Source organism: Lucilia sericata, unplaced genomic scaffold, assembly GCF_015586225.1.
Source record: "Lucilia sericata isolate MDLA Ls3-8-SP2 unplaced genomic scaffold, ASM1558622v1 Contig000026F_arrow, whole genome shotgun sequence".
In the NCBI taxonomy this organism is placed as follows: Eukaryota; Metazoa; Arthropoda; class Insecta; order Diptera; family Calliphoridae; genus Lucilia; species Lucilia sericata.
In genome coordinates this window covers 849,181-867,179 of record NW_023994064.1, presented here as the reverse complement: position 1 = coordinate 867,179, position 17,999 = coordinate 849,181, and the positions used below count along the sequence as shown (strand labels likewise).

The following is a 17,999-nucleotide window of genomic DNA, read 5'->3' as shown; positions in this document are numbered from 1 at the left end:
ATTTTTTTAAGTGGACCTTTTATGAGAGCTATTACCAATTATAGACCGATCCGGGAAAAAATTGGTAGAATGATTTATGTGATTTATATGCATGCAAAACTTAGCTTTTTTAAGTGATTTTCGGAAGTGGACCTTATATGGGAGCAATGACCAATTGCGGGCCTATCCGGAAAAAATTTCGTATAGTGATATAGACGAAACATATTTGTGTAAAATTTTATTAAGATAGCTTTATTTGACAATTAAATATGTGCGTTTAAGTGATTTTCGGAAGTGGGCCTTATATGGGAGCTATGATCAATAATGGACCGATCCGAAACAAATTCAGTATAATGATTTGTATATAAACGATTTATATATACAAAATACACCTTTAAGTCGAATTTTATCTTGATAACTTTGATTGTCAATGTGCGTTCAAGTAATTTTGGAAATGGTCCTTATATGGGAGTTGTGACCAATTATGGACCGATCAAGAAAAAATTTCGTATAATGATTTATATGCAAAAAAAAATCCAGTCGCATTTTTGTTTAAGTGATTTTGGAAGTGGACTTTATATAGGAAGTATGACGAATTACGGGCCTCTCCGGAAAAATTTGGTAGAGTAATTCATATGCATGTAGACAAAACATATTTGTGTCGAATATTATCAAGATAGTTTTGTTTCATATTGAAATATGTGTTTTTAACTGATTTTTTTAAGTGGACCTTATATGAGAGCTATTACCAATTATAGACCGATTCGGAAAAAAAATTGGTAGAATGATTTATGTGATTTATATGCATGCAAAACCTACTCCCGATAGCTTTTATAAGTGATTTTCGGAAGTGGACCTTTTATGGGAGCAATGACCAATTGCGGGCCTATCCGGAAATAATTTCGTATAGTGATATAGACGAAACATATTTGTGTCAAATTTTATTAAGATAGCTTTATTTGACAATTAAATATGTGCGTTTAAGTGATTTTCGGAAGTAGGCCTTATATGGGAGCTATGATCAATAATGGACCGATCCGAAACAAATTCAGTATTGTATATACATAAAACATATTCAGCTCGAATTTTATCACAATATCTTTATTTATTATGTGCGTTTAGGTGATTTTCGAAAGTGGTCCTTATGTGGGAGCTATGACCAATTGTGGAGCGACTGAGATCTACGTTGGTAGTATGATTTTTGTTCATGTTATAACAGTCGTTTATGGTCAATTATTCTTTCAGTAAAACTTTAAATTTGATTACTACGAACATGTTTTAAAAAATTTTGCCAAATCGGTGCAGCCGTTTTCCGATTTTAGATAAATCGAAAAAAGTGGGCGTGGTAAATTTTTCTTTCAGTAAAAACTTAAATTAGATTACTATGACCATTTAAATAAAAAATTTAGCCAAATCGGTGCAGCCGTTTTCCGATTTTAGATAAATCGAATAAAGTGTGCGTAAAAGTGGGCGTTGTCTATTTTTCTTTCCGTAAAAACCTAAGTTGGACTATGACGAACATTTCAGTAAAAAAATTGTCCAAATCGGTCTAGCCGTTCTCAACTGATGCAATTACCAGCGAACGACAATTGATTTTTATTTATATAGATAGATAGAAGATATATTTTTAGAAAATGGCCAATTGGATAGATCGATAGAATTATTTTCACAGCTTTAAAAACGCGGTAGTTTGAGGTTCCGATATGGTTGCAAATAACATTGACAGTTTTCATGCTATGACAGTAATTTATGCATCATTTTAAAGCATTATGATTGCACTTTAATATGGTATATAATTCGTTGCATAATGTGTGTTTTTACAAATTGGTCAATTTGATAGATCGGTAGAATTATTGTTCTATGTTTAATAAACGCTGTAATCTGAGGTTCCGATATGGTTTCAATTAACTTTGGCAGTTTTCGTGCTAAGACAGTCATTTATGCACCATTTTAAAGCATTAAAATTGCTATTTGTTTTGGTACATAATTTATTGCATAATGTATTTTTAGAAAATGGACAATTGGATAGATCGGTAGAATTATTTTCCCAGGTTTAAAAAGGCGGTAATTTGAGGTTCCGATATGGTTGCGAATAACTTTGACAGTTTTCATGCTATGACAATCATTTAATGCATCATTTTAATGCATTACGATTGTACTTTAACTTGGTATATCATTTGTGGCAAAATGTGTTCTTCTAAAAAATTGTAAATTTCATGGATCGGTAGAATTGTTGTTCTATGTTTAAAAACGCTGTGATTTGAGGTTCCGATATGGTTGCAAATAACTTTGACAGTTTTCATGCAAGGACAATCGTTTATGCATCATTTCAAAGCATTACAGTTGCACTTTGTTTTGGTGTATAATTTGTGGCATAATTAATTTTTACAAAAATTGGATAGATCGGTATATTTATTGGTACAGGTTTAGAAATGCGGTAATTTAAGGCTCCGATATGGTTGCAAATATCCTTAATAGTTTTCATGTTATAGCAGTCGTTTATATATCTTTTTATTGCATTATAGTTGCCATTTGTTTTGGTATATAATTTATTCTTCTTATTCTTATCTATCTATATAAATAAAAATCAATTGTCGTTCGTTGGTAATTGCATCAGTTGAGAACGGCTAGACCGATTTGGACAATTTTTTTACTGAAATGTTCGTCATAGTCCAACTTAGGTTTTTACGGAAAGAAAAATTGACAACGCCCACTTTTACGCACACTTTATTCGATTTATCTAAAATCGGAAAACGGCTGCACCGATTTGGCTAAATTTTTTATTTAAATGGTCGTAGTAATCAATCAGTAATCAGTAAATCAGTAATCAGTAAAAACTTACTGAAAGAAAAATTTACAACGCCCACTTTTTTCGATTTATCTAAAATCGGAAAACGGCTGCACCGATTTGGCTAAATTTTTTAAAACATGTTCGTAGTAATCAAATTTAAAGTTTTACTGAAAGAATAATTGACCACGCCCACTTTTACGCTCACTTTTTTCAATTTATCTAAAATCACAAATCGAAAATAAACATTTTTTCTAATTTGGACAGGACAACGTCTGTCGGGCCAGCTAGTTAACGATAAACTAATTTCCGGGAATATACACTTTTGCTACTTTTTATTAAAACCCATTTAACTATATAATTTTTTAGATAACTTGACAAAATTTTTGTTTCCGTAGTGAGGGTACTAACATTTATGCATATATGGAACTAATTTTCATTAGGTCCAGACAAATTTATATTAATAGGCCAGTTCGAAAACATTTTAATAAAATGATTTATCTATACACAGAACATACTGTCGAATTTTATCTGGATATAATCATTTAGTAATGAATTAAGTGGTATTAAGTGATTTTCAGAAGTAAAATTCCGTAAAACGATTTATATATACAAAATACACCTTTAAGTCGAATTTTATCTTGATAACTTTGATTGTCAATGTGCGTTTAAGTAATTTTCGGAAATGGTCCTTATATGGGAGTTGTGACCAATTATGGACCGATCAAGAAAAATTTCGTATAATGATTTATATGCAAAAAAAAATCAAGTCGCATTTTTGTTTAAGTGATTTTGGAAGTGGACTTTATATAGGAAGTATGACCAATTACGGGCCTCTCCGGAAAAATTTGGTAGAGTAATTCATATGCATGTAGACAAAACATATTTGTGTCGAATATTATCAAGATAGTTTTGTTTCATATTGAAATATGTGTTTTTAACTGATTTTTTTTAAGTGGACCTTATATGAGAGCTATTACCAATTATAGACCGATACGGAAAAAAATTGGTAGAATGATTTATGTGATTTATATGCATGCAAAACATATTCCCGATAGCTTTTTTAAGTGATTTTCGGAAGTGGACCTTATATGGGAGCTATGACCAATTGCGGGCCTATCCGGAAAAAATTTCGTATAGTGATATAGACGAAACATATTTGTGTCAAATTTTATTAAGATAGCTTTATTTGACAATTAAATATGTGCGTTTAAGTGATTTTCGGAAGTGGGCCTTATATGGGAGCTATAAACAATAATGGACCGATCCGAAACAAATTCAGTATAATGATTTGTATATACATAAAACATATTCAGCTCGAATTTTATCACAATATCTTTATTTATTATGTGCGTTTAGGTGATTTTCGAAAGTGGACCATATGTGGGAGCTATGACCAATTGTGGACCGACTGAGATCTACGTTGGTAGAATGATTGTTGTTCATATTATATTTGTATGTATAAAATTTTGTGTTGATACCGATATATTTGAGGGAGTTATTAACGATAAACTAATTTCCCGGAATATACACCTTTGTATGGTGGCTATGGGAAATATTTAATCAATTGTTATGAGTTTAAACATACTTGATCCCTGGCAGAAAAAAATAATGTGTGGCAAAATTCATCGAAAAATCTTTGGTAGTTTCTGAGAAAACTACTTAAGAATTGGGAAAAAAAACGTAATTTTTTTCGAGGTAGCCTGAAATTTTTACTCATAACTTGTTACTTCGTGAACCGATTTCGCTAATTTTTAATATCAAACTGTACCGGACGATAAAATATTTTTTGGGTGAATTTTTAATGCTTCGTTTTAACGTGAGCGCGTTTTACACAAACAGACGGACATAGTTAAATCGACTCAGAATTTCATAAGAATCAAGAATATTTATACTTTGTTGGGTCTCAGATGAATATTTCTTGGTGTTACACACGGAATGACAAAGTTATATATCATCTATCATCACTAGGGATGCTTTTACATTTAAAATTGCAATCCCGAAATATTTTCGGGATTTCGGGATTACATACTTGAAAATCTTAAATCTTCATGTTTGTGAAGAAAATTTTTTAATCTTGTGGAAATTAATCGATAGAAGATAAATTTAAATTAAAGCAATCCAATTAATTTCAATTCTTAAATAAAAACTCTTAGAATATCATAATTTCAGAAATTTGGTAACTGCATACATACTAGATAAAAATAAATATCCCGTTCAATTCTTCGAATATCAGTTTAGATCATAAATTAACCTTTTCTTTGGAAAATATTATCTACATTCAGAACAATTTAATTTACCATTACCGTTATCATTTGTAGAAAGCTTGAAATGCAAAACTGTGCCGAACGATTTGAAATCAATCGATTCGAATTTCGATCGAGGAATGGTTTATTATTTTCTTGCAAAATACTACGCAGACAACAAAATAATTTCTATTTAAGATAATCAATTTAAAAAAATATGATAATTTGTATGAAAAGCTGCAGAAATTGAATATTACACAATTTTTGTATTATTTTTGTAGATTTAAATCGATTCGATTTTAAAAATGAATTTCATTGTATTGATATTAATATGGGCATCAAATTGATTTTCATAGGAGGTCCTTTTAGGATTTCTAAATTTTGGTCCAAATTTGCGGCCTAAATAGAAAGAGTCTACTATAGAAAAAGAATGTTTATACTTTTTGGATCTACGACGAAATTAAAAAATAAATTTGTATGCATTATATATGGAATCATACCACTTTAAAAAATAAAAGGTTCAAAATGTACAAAATTAGCTGTGCTGAATTTCGTTCTGCATAAGTCAAACATAAATTAAGATCGTTATTTTCAAGCGAATTGAATGAAATTATGGCTCAAAAAAGAATAAAAAAATTAGTAACAAATCCCGGGATTCATTTTGAAAAATACCGGGATTCGGGATATCTTAATCCCGGGATTTATTTTGCAAATACCGGGATTCGGGATTTTTCAATCCTGAATCCCGGGATTTTCGGGATTGGCATCCCTAATCACCACTGATGGTAGTGGAGGGTATAAAAAATGTTATATTTGGGCTGTTGTATTAAATGTGTCTATTGTCCAAATTAATGTTAATATTGTTTAAGTGTGTGATTTTTTAGAACTTCAAAAATCGAACTGAAGCATTTTTATTTAAAAGTGTATGTCTATATTTACTAGGGTATTTAATTATTCGGGTTTTTGGATTATTCGGTTTATTCGACAAATAATTATTTGAGGTTTTATGTTAGCCGGTTAATAATCGGATAATTCAAAATTATTCGGTTAATCGAATAAAAGTAAATTGGATGTTTTTTATTAATTTTATTGTTTTTACAATATTTTTTTCTTATAATCAAGAAAATGATAATGTTCAATTATTTTGAATTCAATTCTATGTAATTTTTTTAATTATTATTTTTCAAATATTAGAAATTATTTATTCTCCTTAAAATCCTCTGGATATTACCTTTCTGAAGGGGGCTTTGTATGGGGGCTAGGGTCAAATCAAGTCGAAATTTCGAAATTCGGCAAGGTAATTAATCAAGGCTTGTATAAAACTTAGTTGTGCGAACTTTCATCGAGATATATCTATATTATGCATAATTATGAGCTCAAAAGCCTTTTTCGGATGGTTCAGTTGTATGGGGGCTAGGTTAATTAATGTACCAATTTTAACCATTTTCAATAGCCTTCGTTATTGTCTCAAAACAAACGTAAATTTGTTAAATCGTTAAATCGACTCAGAAAGTGATGCTAATATTTTAATGCGTTACAAACATCAGCACAAACGCATAATACCCTTCCCATTATAGTGGTGTAGGGTATAAAAAATTTGGTAATTTACATAGTTGAGAATTTAACTCAAAAATGAGTTGTCTGGTCTTACTTTACTGAAATAGCAGATAAATACCTCGTTTTTAAATTAAAGCCGTTTAAAGTATCGAGTAGTATTAAGTATGTATTGAGTAGTATTGAGTAATCAAAAGTAGTAGAATGTTACTGCACTACGAAGAACTTATTAGAAATACTTAAGAAACACAGCAATATTCCTCAAAACTGATTGTAAAAGTAAAGGCGATACCATTATTTTTAAGATTGCTGTTCAAGAATCTGAAGGGTTTCTGTATAAATTCTTCAGAACAAAAATGTTTCTGAAGAATTTATATAAAAATCATAAAATAAATTTTCTTCATTATTGAAAAATAATTAAATTAAAGGAAGAAAATTTATTATAAAGATATTGAATTTTGTATGAAATATATACATATATCAGTTTTACTGTTAAAAAGTGAGTTTTTTATTAATCGGTTATTTGATAGAAATTATTCGGTTTATTCGTTATTCGCAATTTGGCATTTTTAATTTATTCGAACGGTTAATCGACAAAAATTCATCAATTAACCGATCGACGTTTAATCGTTTGAATACCCTAATATTTACCCACATTTTGATAAGATATTAAATATTTCTTTCGAATCTCTACTATCTACAAAAATGTTTAAATTGAAAGTTTAAATTTCTAAATAACAAATCCCAAATTGATTAAGATAAAATAATGGATGATAGATCTGTTATGTAAAAAAGCGTTTTTTTTTATTAAAAAGCGTGATTGAAATCTAAGTCGGGATCAACCTTTATAAAGCGGGATAACCTCGCTTTTGACAGGATGTCTGGTAACGTTATATAGAATACAAATTATTAAGAGAGAACCTTTATAGTATAGAAATCTTATACCAAGTTCACGCGAACAGTTAATTTACTTAATTCGGCCTCTGAAGGACGATAACCAATTAACCCGTTTCTATGACACATTCGTAATTCGTTTTGACATTTCAACGCCACGTTTTTTTCATTAATTATTTTGTCATTTTTTTGGAATATTAGTGTGTGTGTATGATACAAAAATAAGTTTGTTACATTATGTTAACAAATTAAGTTATATATTTTCTATTTATTTGCATTTTTTGTAATTTTATTTGTCTCTAACCAATGAAAACAAACAACTGATTATGATAAATACCAGACAAAAATTAGAGATAACACTTATTCATTCGTAATTCGTACGTAATTCAAACTGATTTACGTACAGCTTGTGTAATTTGCAGCTGAAATTTTGTATGGCCAATCATGTCATTCAGTATGTAATTGGGGGTTGAATGAGAGCGTGAATGACGAATAATTGCATCATGTAAACGGGGTATTTGTCAATTATACTCAACAAAAAGTTACATGAAAAACATGTAGTTTAATCAGAGGTGCAAGTGATGATGAATTGGTTTAATTTAGGTGAAACATGACTGATTTTAACATTAGCGTGTCATTGGCGATCATGTGTTTAGGCGAGTATTTCGAATAATCGAACCAATGCAAATCCGATGATTCGAAAACAATATTTCATTGGTTGAAGCTATTTGGTTTGTATGTATTTTTGGAAGATATATTAAATATTTTTAAGGAAAATATTATAATAACAATATTAATATAATATTAATAGCCAAAATTATTTCCAATAACACATACATATATAACATTTGATAAAATTGATATATTTGAACTAATTTTTTAAACTGCAGAATAGATTGAATTTAAGAAGGCATTTATAACGAGTTGTATTAGCACTAATGTTAAAAAAGTCATGAAAATGACATTCACTTTGTACTACTGCAAAATATTTTTGCAGGGTATTCGCATGTAAAATTTTATCCTAATGCCAGTTTTATTTCTAAAAAAATTACTATTATTTTCTTTGCAGATGTACCATTTCCTAAAACATTTCCAAATCTATGTAGAAAAATATTAACTCGTTTATTTAGAGTGTTTGTGCATGTGTATATTCATCACTTTGATCGCATTGTCAGCATAGGCGCAGTAAGTATAATGGACAAGTATTTGTCAAACTCAAATTTTTTTGTTCTTTAAAATTTTCTATAATAGCTTAAATATAATCTATATTTTTAAAATTTTTTTGTATATTTAATTTATTTTTTAATTTCGTTTGACATTGTTTTAAAATGTTTACAAATATTGTAATTGAACAGAAGTCGAATAAACCAAATGACGTAAATTTAGAAAACTATAACAGCTACAGTTCCCAAATTTTGTATGATAACATTTTGGGCGGACTAGAAAAAGGGGGCGTGGTATAATTTGGGGAAAAATAACCGGACTAGCAATAGGGGCATGGTACCTCCCATATAAATTAAATTTTTACATATGGGAAGATAAAGGAACTAGAATATTCAAATGTTGTACGTGTTGTAGGGGGCATGGTACCTCCCACGTGAATTAAATACAAAAAATCTCAAATTTTGCACAGGCATCTCCCATATAAATTAAACACAGATTCCCATTTTATAAATTCTACAACGGATTCCACTAGAAACGGTTCCTTTAGAAGCGGTTCTACTAGAATCGTTCTTTAGCAAAAAACTAATGTTCACGATAATTTTGAGAACAAAGAATTACTTTATCAATTCTATAACAGGTTCCACTAGAAACTTAGCTACCTTAATTTTAATGTGTTTACTATGGCATTGAAATTATAAAATTCAGTGTTAACAAAACATTTGTCTTTTGGTCGATGAAATTTATTTCTGAGCCACCGTTTGCCGACTAGGGAAGAGCAAGAGCTATGGACAAATTGTTGAAATAATTGGATGCTCCAAGAAAATGATAGAAGATGATGTAAAATATATTCAAAGAACATTTGAATCGAAATATATTCTTTTTAATTCTGATATGATCCCTATGGGTGTACGTAGGCGTTCCAACATTGAATTTTGTCCCCAATGCACAGTGTTCCCAAAGGCATTATAGGTGGAAAAAAGTCATGACTTCCTTTTGGAAGCAGCTAGAAGCATGAAACTTTGGAATTTATTATTTCTTGATAAAAGCATTCTTTGTGCCAAAAATGGGCGTTATGGGTGAAGCGTGCGTGGCACTTCCCATAGAAACTCATATTTTTTTTTTCTAAAATTATGAAATTTTGATGGAATTATACATTTAGAGGTCCCTTGAACCTATTTTGTTAATTTTTGGAGTGAAGTCTTCATTTGCGCATACATTAAAATCATAAATTAATTATATTGAATTTTATTTATACAATTTCAAAAAAGATAATAGTTACCATTTATATTTTTTTTTATATTAAGTAAATTGCATAGTATTTGAAATAAAATAAGAGTTATATAATTTATATTATCAAAAATAGATTTTAAAATACTTCATTCAATATAAAAACCTAAAAATATTTTTCAATTGTATTTTCATTGTACAAATGGATTTTTATTATATTTTATTCAATAAGTTATGAATGAAATTCTTTTTATTCAACAAAAATTTTTTGAATAGTTAATATTCAAATCAACTTTCCTGAAATATTTTTATTTCTTCAAGAAAAATACAAATATTTAAAAATATTTAATTTAATATTGTACTAGTTCCTAATAGAATTTAATATAAAAAAGTGATCGTATGATGAAGATTTAGCATCTGTTGAAGATATAAAAGGTACATTTGCTGTACTAAAACAAAAACGAAGCCAAAAATCATTTATGCTGGTATAAAACGTAGTTGTGCCTATTTTTGTAGAGATATTAGTATATTTGGCATAAGTATGAGCTCAAATCCCAATTTGGGAGGTCCGGTTATATGGGGGCTAGGTGAAATAATGGACCAAAATCAATAAGGTTCGTCCTTGGGCTAAAAGTAATGTGTGTACCAAATTTCATCCAATTATGTTCAAAATTGCGACCTGTAGTTTGATTACAAGGTTTACATGGACAGACAGACGGAATTAAAGGTTGGTATTATATCATTAATTCTATGCATTACAAACATCAGCACCAATCCAATATACCCTCCCCATTAAAGTGGTGTAGGTTTAATAAATTCAACATTTGAATGTCTTACCACAAAGTATACAGAGGTGTCACTTTTGACATTTAAAAAAGTCTAAAATCAGCTATTGTTTGGTGAGAAGAGGTATATAAAATACAGCTAAAAAAATTATTGAATTCGTTTTGTGCGAAAGAGAGGGAAATAGTTTTTTGCTCGTGACGCCTCTGTATACCCTGTGGTCTTACTTGTTTTTTTAAGGATTAGTTGGATTATATGGGAAATATGTATTACATTATCTTTAATTTACCTATACCTTTGTTGTATAAATAAAAGTATTTCTTTACAATTTCTTGGAATAAAAATTGTAAAACGTTGATTTGAATTTTTTGTATTTAAATGTATTTTGTTTGAATAATTCTAATCGTTCAAAAATTGTATAAATAAAATTATTCAAACTTTTATTAAATTTTTTTGTATTCAAATAAAATAAGTTAGACTTTTATTTAAATTTATGATATTCAAATATAAAAAATTTTGCTATCATTATACCAGATATACATTATTTTATTTTCAATGTTAGAAAATGATTTTACTTACATATGTATTAATTTGTTTTTAAATATATAAAATTTGTTCAATATAAATTTAATTTGTATGAATCAAATCTAATAAATTTGTACTATGCAAAAGATAATTTATATTAGAAATTATTTATTATTAGAAATAAAAATTATAATAATATTAAAAGTATTTTTATTTTCGATTCTATTCACATTTTACAGCTATGATTAAAATAAAATTAAAAACTTGAAAATTTTCAATACATCTGAATAGAATTTGTTAAAAGTTGCCCTTTTTATGTACTAAGCAGACCTCTTCCACACCCAAAACGTGTCGTTTGGTATTCCCCTATATGTAAAATACTATTATGTGTTTTTCATATAAATTTTTTTGCTTTCCATTTCGACATTCCGCACATTTTACAAAGCTCTTCCCGAGTTATGGATATGTAATCAATACTTGCATCTAGAAAACGTACTTGCAGGTATTAGCAGTAAATAGTGTTTTCCTTCTAAAGTGGACATACAGATAAATATATAATAAAATATTATACGAGATCTCATTTGAAAGTTACACTAAATATTTTCGACCACAATTTTTACACAATAAAAACATTTTAATAATAAGAGAATAAAGTAACAAGTAAGAGTGCTATATTCGGCAGTGCCGAATATTATATACCTACCATCAAATCATGTGTTTTAAATTTTAAATGTATTTTGCTACTAACTTGCTAAATTTATTAAACTGTTTTATCTATATATATAAAAACAAGTAGTAAAGTATAGTCAGGCATGTCCGACCATATAAAACCCTACACCATGAGTATATTTAAAAAAATTTTATTTTTCATAAAGAAATTTTATGTTGAATTTGACCTTAATTTCAAAGTATTTAAGCAATTTATTGATAAAAAACTAATTTTCCAAATGAGTTTTTATATAGGAGTATAGGTCAAACGTGGGCCGATCCTCATAAAATTTGGGAAAATTATATATTTTTAAATAACAGTTAGTTATGTTGAGTTTCAGTGCGATACAAATGGTTACAAGTCAATTTAAGACGTTTAAGACATTTTTTGAAGGGGGGTTTGTATGGGGGCTAGGGTCAAATAAGGGCCGATCATTACGAAAATCTGCATTGTCATGTATACTTATATAAAACATATTTGTGTCAATTTTTAGAGAGATAATAGTATATTTGACGTAATTATGACATAAAAAGCCCAAATCGGGAGGTACGTTTGTATATGGGCTAGGTGAAACAATGGACCGATTTCAACCATTTTCAATAGGCTTCGTTCCTGTGCCAAAAAACATGTATGGATGTATGTACATATGTATGTATGTATGTATGTATGTATGTATGTATGTATGTATGTATGTATGTATGTATGTATGTATGTATGTATGTATGTATGTATGTATGTATGTATGTATGTATGTATGTATGTATGTATGTATGTATGTATGTATGTATGTATGCATGTATTTTTGTTTGTTTGTTTGTTTGTGCTTTATAGACTGCTAAACAGCTGGACCGATTTTCCTGAAATTTTCACAGTTTCTTCCTGTATGTCTGGAAGGAACTATAGGCTACTTTTTATGTTGAAATTTCATGTGGGCGACGTGCCACGCCCATATTAAGAAAATATTAAATTAGTATATCTGAGATAATATAATAGTTAGAGTCTTCAAATTTTGTCGGAGCAACTTTAGTATCAATATAATTATTTAAGACAAAAAGTGGGCGGATTAGCATTAGGAGGCGTGGCACCTCCCATATAAATTAAATACAAAAAATCGTTTATTTGGGAAACTATTGGAGCTGGAATCTTTAAATTTTGCACGAAGCACTTTAACATCTATGTGAAAATAAAATAAGAACATAAAAAAATACTGAGAAAATTTTAATTTTGGTTTTGTGTAAATAATTTCACAGTGATACACCAAAAAAATGCAGAGGTTCTCATATACCAATTCTGTTTTGTTATAGTCCATATATTACGAATATATTTTTAGTTTTCCCCGATCACTTCGTTAACTTAGCGTTTAAGAGCAAAAGATGTGAAAAAGCTCCATTTTAGAAGTTTTAAATTTTAACAAGTAAGAGTGTTATATTCGGCTATGCCGAATCTTATATACCCACCATCACACCTCGTTTGACTCGAATGAAACTTACTTATGTCGAATTTCATCTATATACTCGTATATTTAGGCCAGTTATAAGCGTAGGGGTAGGGTCAATCATGGACCGATCCTCATAAATTTTTTTAGATAGATTTTGACTCGTATGAAATTTACTTATGTTGAATTTCATCTATATACTAGTATTTTTAAGCCAGTAATGAGCGTTAAAGTCATTTTCTGAAGGGGACCTTATATGGGGGATAGGGTCAATTATAGGCCGATCCTCATAAAATTTTGAATAGTGATTTTGGATCATAAGGAACTTACTTATGTCGAATTTCATCGCTATATTTGTATTTTTAAACAAGATATGGCTATTAAAGCTGCTTTTCGAGGGGCCACTTGTATGGGGGCTATCCGAAAATGTGGACCGATATTGCCCATTTTCAATACCAAACAAACCTTACCTATAAAAAATATGTGAAATTTCAACCCTCTAGCTCTTTCCATTCGGACTCTATCGTGCTTTCAACAGACAGACGGACGGACAGACATGGCTAGATCGTCTTAGAATTTAATGAGGACCCAGAATATATATACTTTTGTGGGTCTATGACCAATATTTCGATGTGTTACAAACGGAATGACAAAATCAATATACCCCCCAACTTTTTTGATGGTGAGTATAAAAATATGTCTTTTCGCGTACTTTCCTTTAAGAAATATCCAGTAACTTTATGATAGAGAGTAACTTTTAATTTACTCTCAATCAAAAAAATATCAAAAAAAGTACTCGAAAGTCAATTTAAAAAAAAAAAAAAAATGTGCAAGTTTTTGTTTATAAACAAAATCTCAATCACTAACAAAACACTAAAAAACAAATAATTGAAACTTTGATTTTTCCTATAAATAAATAGAAATTTAAAGTTAACAAAACATGCAGTATCATTAAAAATATATTATTGTTTTAAAACTTTATGATACAAACATATTATTAAAATAAAAATTTACACAAAATCGCTAAGAGAAAGACTATCTAAATAGTTTTAAAAACGCTACATTTACAATATTTGTTATGATTTTTCACAACAAATAAACTCTTTTAAAAACTAATTTATGATAAATAAAATTTAAACAAATCTAATTACAAATAATTTTTTTAATATTCGTGTTTGTATATTTCTTAAAAAAAAATTAAAATTTACCAAATTTTCGATTTCTTTGGTTTGTTTACATATTCATAAATCAAACATATGTTGTGAATATAAGTTGGATATTTTTTGCTGGGGAAAAAATATCTAGTAATATGAAAAATTCTCTAACAACGAACTGTAATTTTTATCGCTCTCTTACTCTCTCGTTGCAAGTTTTCAAAAGTACGCGAAAGGAATCCAATAACAATTGTTGCAAATTGTTACAAATTATCGAGTACGCGAACAGACCTAATATTTATTGCGACATCAGCTGTTCAAGTGTTGAGACATGATGATAGAAGAGGGAAATCATAACTTAGTTGTATAACAAATGTACAATCAGTGTTGGCTAACATGCAGTGTACTAAAAAAAATTCTATTTAGCTGGACAAATTAAATTTTAGCTTGAAACTGGACAAGCATCAAAAAAGCTGGACAATCCAGCCAAGTCCAGCCAGGCTGGCAACCCTAGCCGTGGTACCGCCCATATGAATTAAATAAAAAATTCGTTTATCAGGGAAACTATTAGAATCTAGAATCCTCACATTTTTCACAAAGAACTTTGACATACATTTTAACATTTGGGTAATAATTTGGCGGACTATTTATATGGGAAGTAGCACTTGAATTATATACAAAAATTCGTTTATCTAGAAACTATTAGAGGTAAAACCTTAAAATTAACATAAAAATTAACACTTGGAAGTAAAATGTGCGGACATTTTTTGGGTTCTCGGAACCTTTCATATGAATTAAATACAAAAATTTGTATATCTGAGAAACTATTAGAGCTAAAATCCTTAAATTTTGCGCTAACAACTCTGACATGTGAATATTTGAATCTAGAATCCTACAATTTTACAATTTTGGGAGGTACCATACCTCTATTGTGGACTATCAAATCCCATATGGATTAGAATAAAAATTCGTATAACTGTGAAACCTACAGATATAGAAACTTCGAAAATCATAAAGTGCTGTTTTTATTTATACTGTTTTTAGGGTAGCAAAGCACACTGGGTATGGCTAGTCATATATACATAAATAGCAATATAGTAAAGCTGGAGGTCCACACTACGCGTCTTCGCGGCAAAGTATTTCGTGCTTTTCATACATTCTTTGCATCCTACGCATCAAGTTACATGCTACGCTTCTTAAGCGTCAAATTTTTGCTTTATTTACAAAGAACTTCGCGTTTTTTTAAAGTTTTTTGTTTATATTTTCACAATTTAACTCGTTTTAGTTATTAAAATTGATAAATACACATTAAAAATAGAATATAAATTGTCAAAATCAGCTGACATATTCGTGCGCCGCTTATGACGCTTACAAAAGTAGAAAGTAGATCTACTTTAAGCATTCTACGCGTCAAGGCATCCTACGCTTTTGTGCTTGTAACTTCTAGCACACAACAACATTGATTCAACTTTTTTGACAGCCGCGTAGAATGCGAAGAAGCGTAGAACGCGTGGTGTGGACCTCCAGCTTAAGGGTGATTGTAGTACCTGTTTTATCTATAGACTGCACTATAGACTAGTCTGTAGACTAGACTATAGACTAGTAAGTAGATTAGGCTATAGACTAGACTACAGACTAGACTGGTAAAGTGATATTTTCCTTTTATTATAGATTAAATTACCTGTAAATTTGCTTATGGTCAATTTTGGACCGATCCTCCTAAATATTTACAAAGATTTTGGCTTCAATAAATGAAGGCTTTCATCCAATATGGCCCGATGCTCACAACATTTGACAGAAAGATTTTAGACATTAGATTTAGACATTTTGGTCATACAGGGTTTTATTAAAATTAGTGTAACTTTTCACCTATTGGTCCTAGAACCTACTTGACATACTATCCAATTGTACTGACCTTAGTGAAAATTTCATCAACATCGATTTTTTGAATTCGGTCACTTGACATGGGGTCAATTATAGACCGATCCTCATAAAATTTGGGAGAGAGATTTTGGTTCATATAAAACTTGTTTATGTGGAATTTCATTGACATACTGATGTTTTTAAACCAGCTATTATTGTTTACACTGTTTTTCGGGGGCCACTTCCATGGAGACCATGCGAAAACATGGACCGATTTGGCCCATTTTTAATACCAAACAAACTGCATCGATAACAAATATTTATGCAAAATTTCAGCTCCTTAGCTCTTCTCGTTTGGACTCTATCGTGCTTTCAACAGACAGACGGACATAGCTAGATCGTCTTAGAATATAATAAGGACCCAGAATATATATACTTTGTGGGTCTATGATCAGTATTCCGATGTGTTACAAACAGAATGACAAAAACAATATACCCCCCATCTTTTTTGATGGTAGGTATAAAAATCTTTTTTCGTTTGCTACTACGTTTAGTTCAAAAATTATGCTAAGACTTCATTTTACAAAAACTGCTGCAATTGTTCATATTTGAATCTACATAGCAAAGCAAATAATAAACAAATAAAAAAGTCTTATATACAGTTATGAGCACTAAATATTTCTATAACAAATAAGAAACAAATTGGGTGAATTTTGAGATGTCAAAAATTTGACTTTTTTCCAGCTAGATTGGCTCTTGGCAACATTGTGCAACGTATTATGAATTTCATTGAACATGGTGGCGGATACGTAATGGTATGAGGTATTTTTGTCTATAGCCCTTACCTTGAACATGGCTTGCAAAGTTTGTTTCTGCCTCTTTTTGGACTCAAATGAGATTATCATGCTTGTCACAGAATTCCATTCCGATCGAAAGTGGAATTATCTTTCCTAATTTTCTTCTTCAAAAAAGGAAAATGACAACCTTTTCAAAATGAAACCACTTCACATTTTCAACGTATTATTTTAAGTTTTTATCGATTTATTTATTAAATTAGTATATCTGAGATAATATAATAGTTAGAGTCTTCAAATTTTGTCGGAGCAACTTTAGTATCAATATAATTATTTAAGACAAAAAGTGGGCGGATTAGCATTAGGGGCGTGGCACCTCCCATATAAATTAAATACAAAAATTCGTTTATTTGGGAAACTATTGGAGCTGGAATCTTTAAATTTTGCACGAAGCACTCTAACATCCATGTGAACATTTTAGAGGACTAGCAATATGGGCCGTGGTACCTCCCATATGAATTAAATAAAAAATTCGTTTATCAGGGAAACTATTAGAATCTAGAATCCTCAAATTTTTCACAAAGAACTTTGACATACATTTTAACATTTGGGTAATAATTTGGCGTACTATTTATATGGGAAGTAGCACTTGAATTAAATACAAAAATTCGTTTATCTAGAAACTATTAGAGGTAAAACCTTAAAATTAACATAAAAATTAACACTTGGAAGTAAAATGTGCGGACATTTTTTGGGTTCTCGGAACCTTTCATATGAATTAAATACAAAAATTTGTATATCTGAGAAACTATTAGAGCTAAAATCCTTAAATTTTGCGCTAACAACTCTGACATGTGAATATTTGAATCTAGAATCCTACAATT

The 17,999-nt window shown here is 29.6% G+C and overlaps 1 protein-coding gene across 1 annotated transcript in view; it reads left to right on the top strand.

The window, feature by feature from the left end:
- The window catches only part of LOC119609989 (MOB kinase activator-like 3), a 362,256-nt gene that overhangs the window by 296,730 nt on the left and 47,527 nt on the right, over positions 1 to 17,999 (top strand). Inside the window, exon 5 of the mRNA XM_037965051.1 lies at positions 8,531 to 8,646. Coding sequence (XP_037820979.1) covers positions 8,531 to 8,646 — 116 coding nt within the window. The remainder of the gene's footprint in view (positions 1 to 8,530; positions 8,647 to 17,999) is intronic.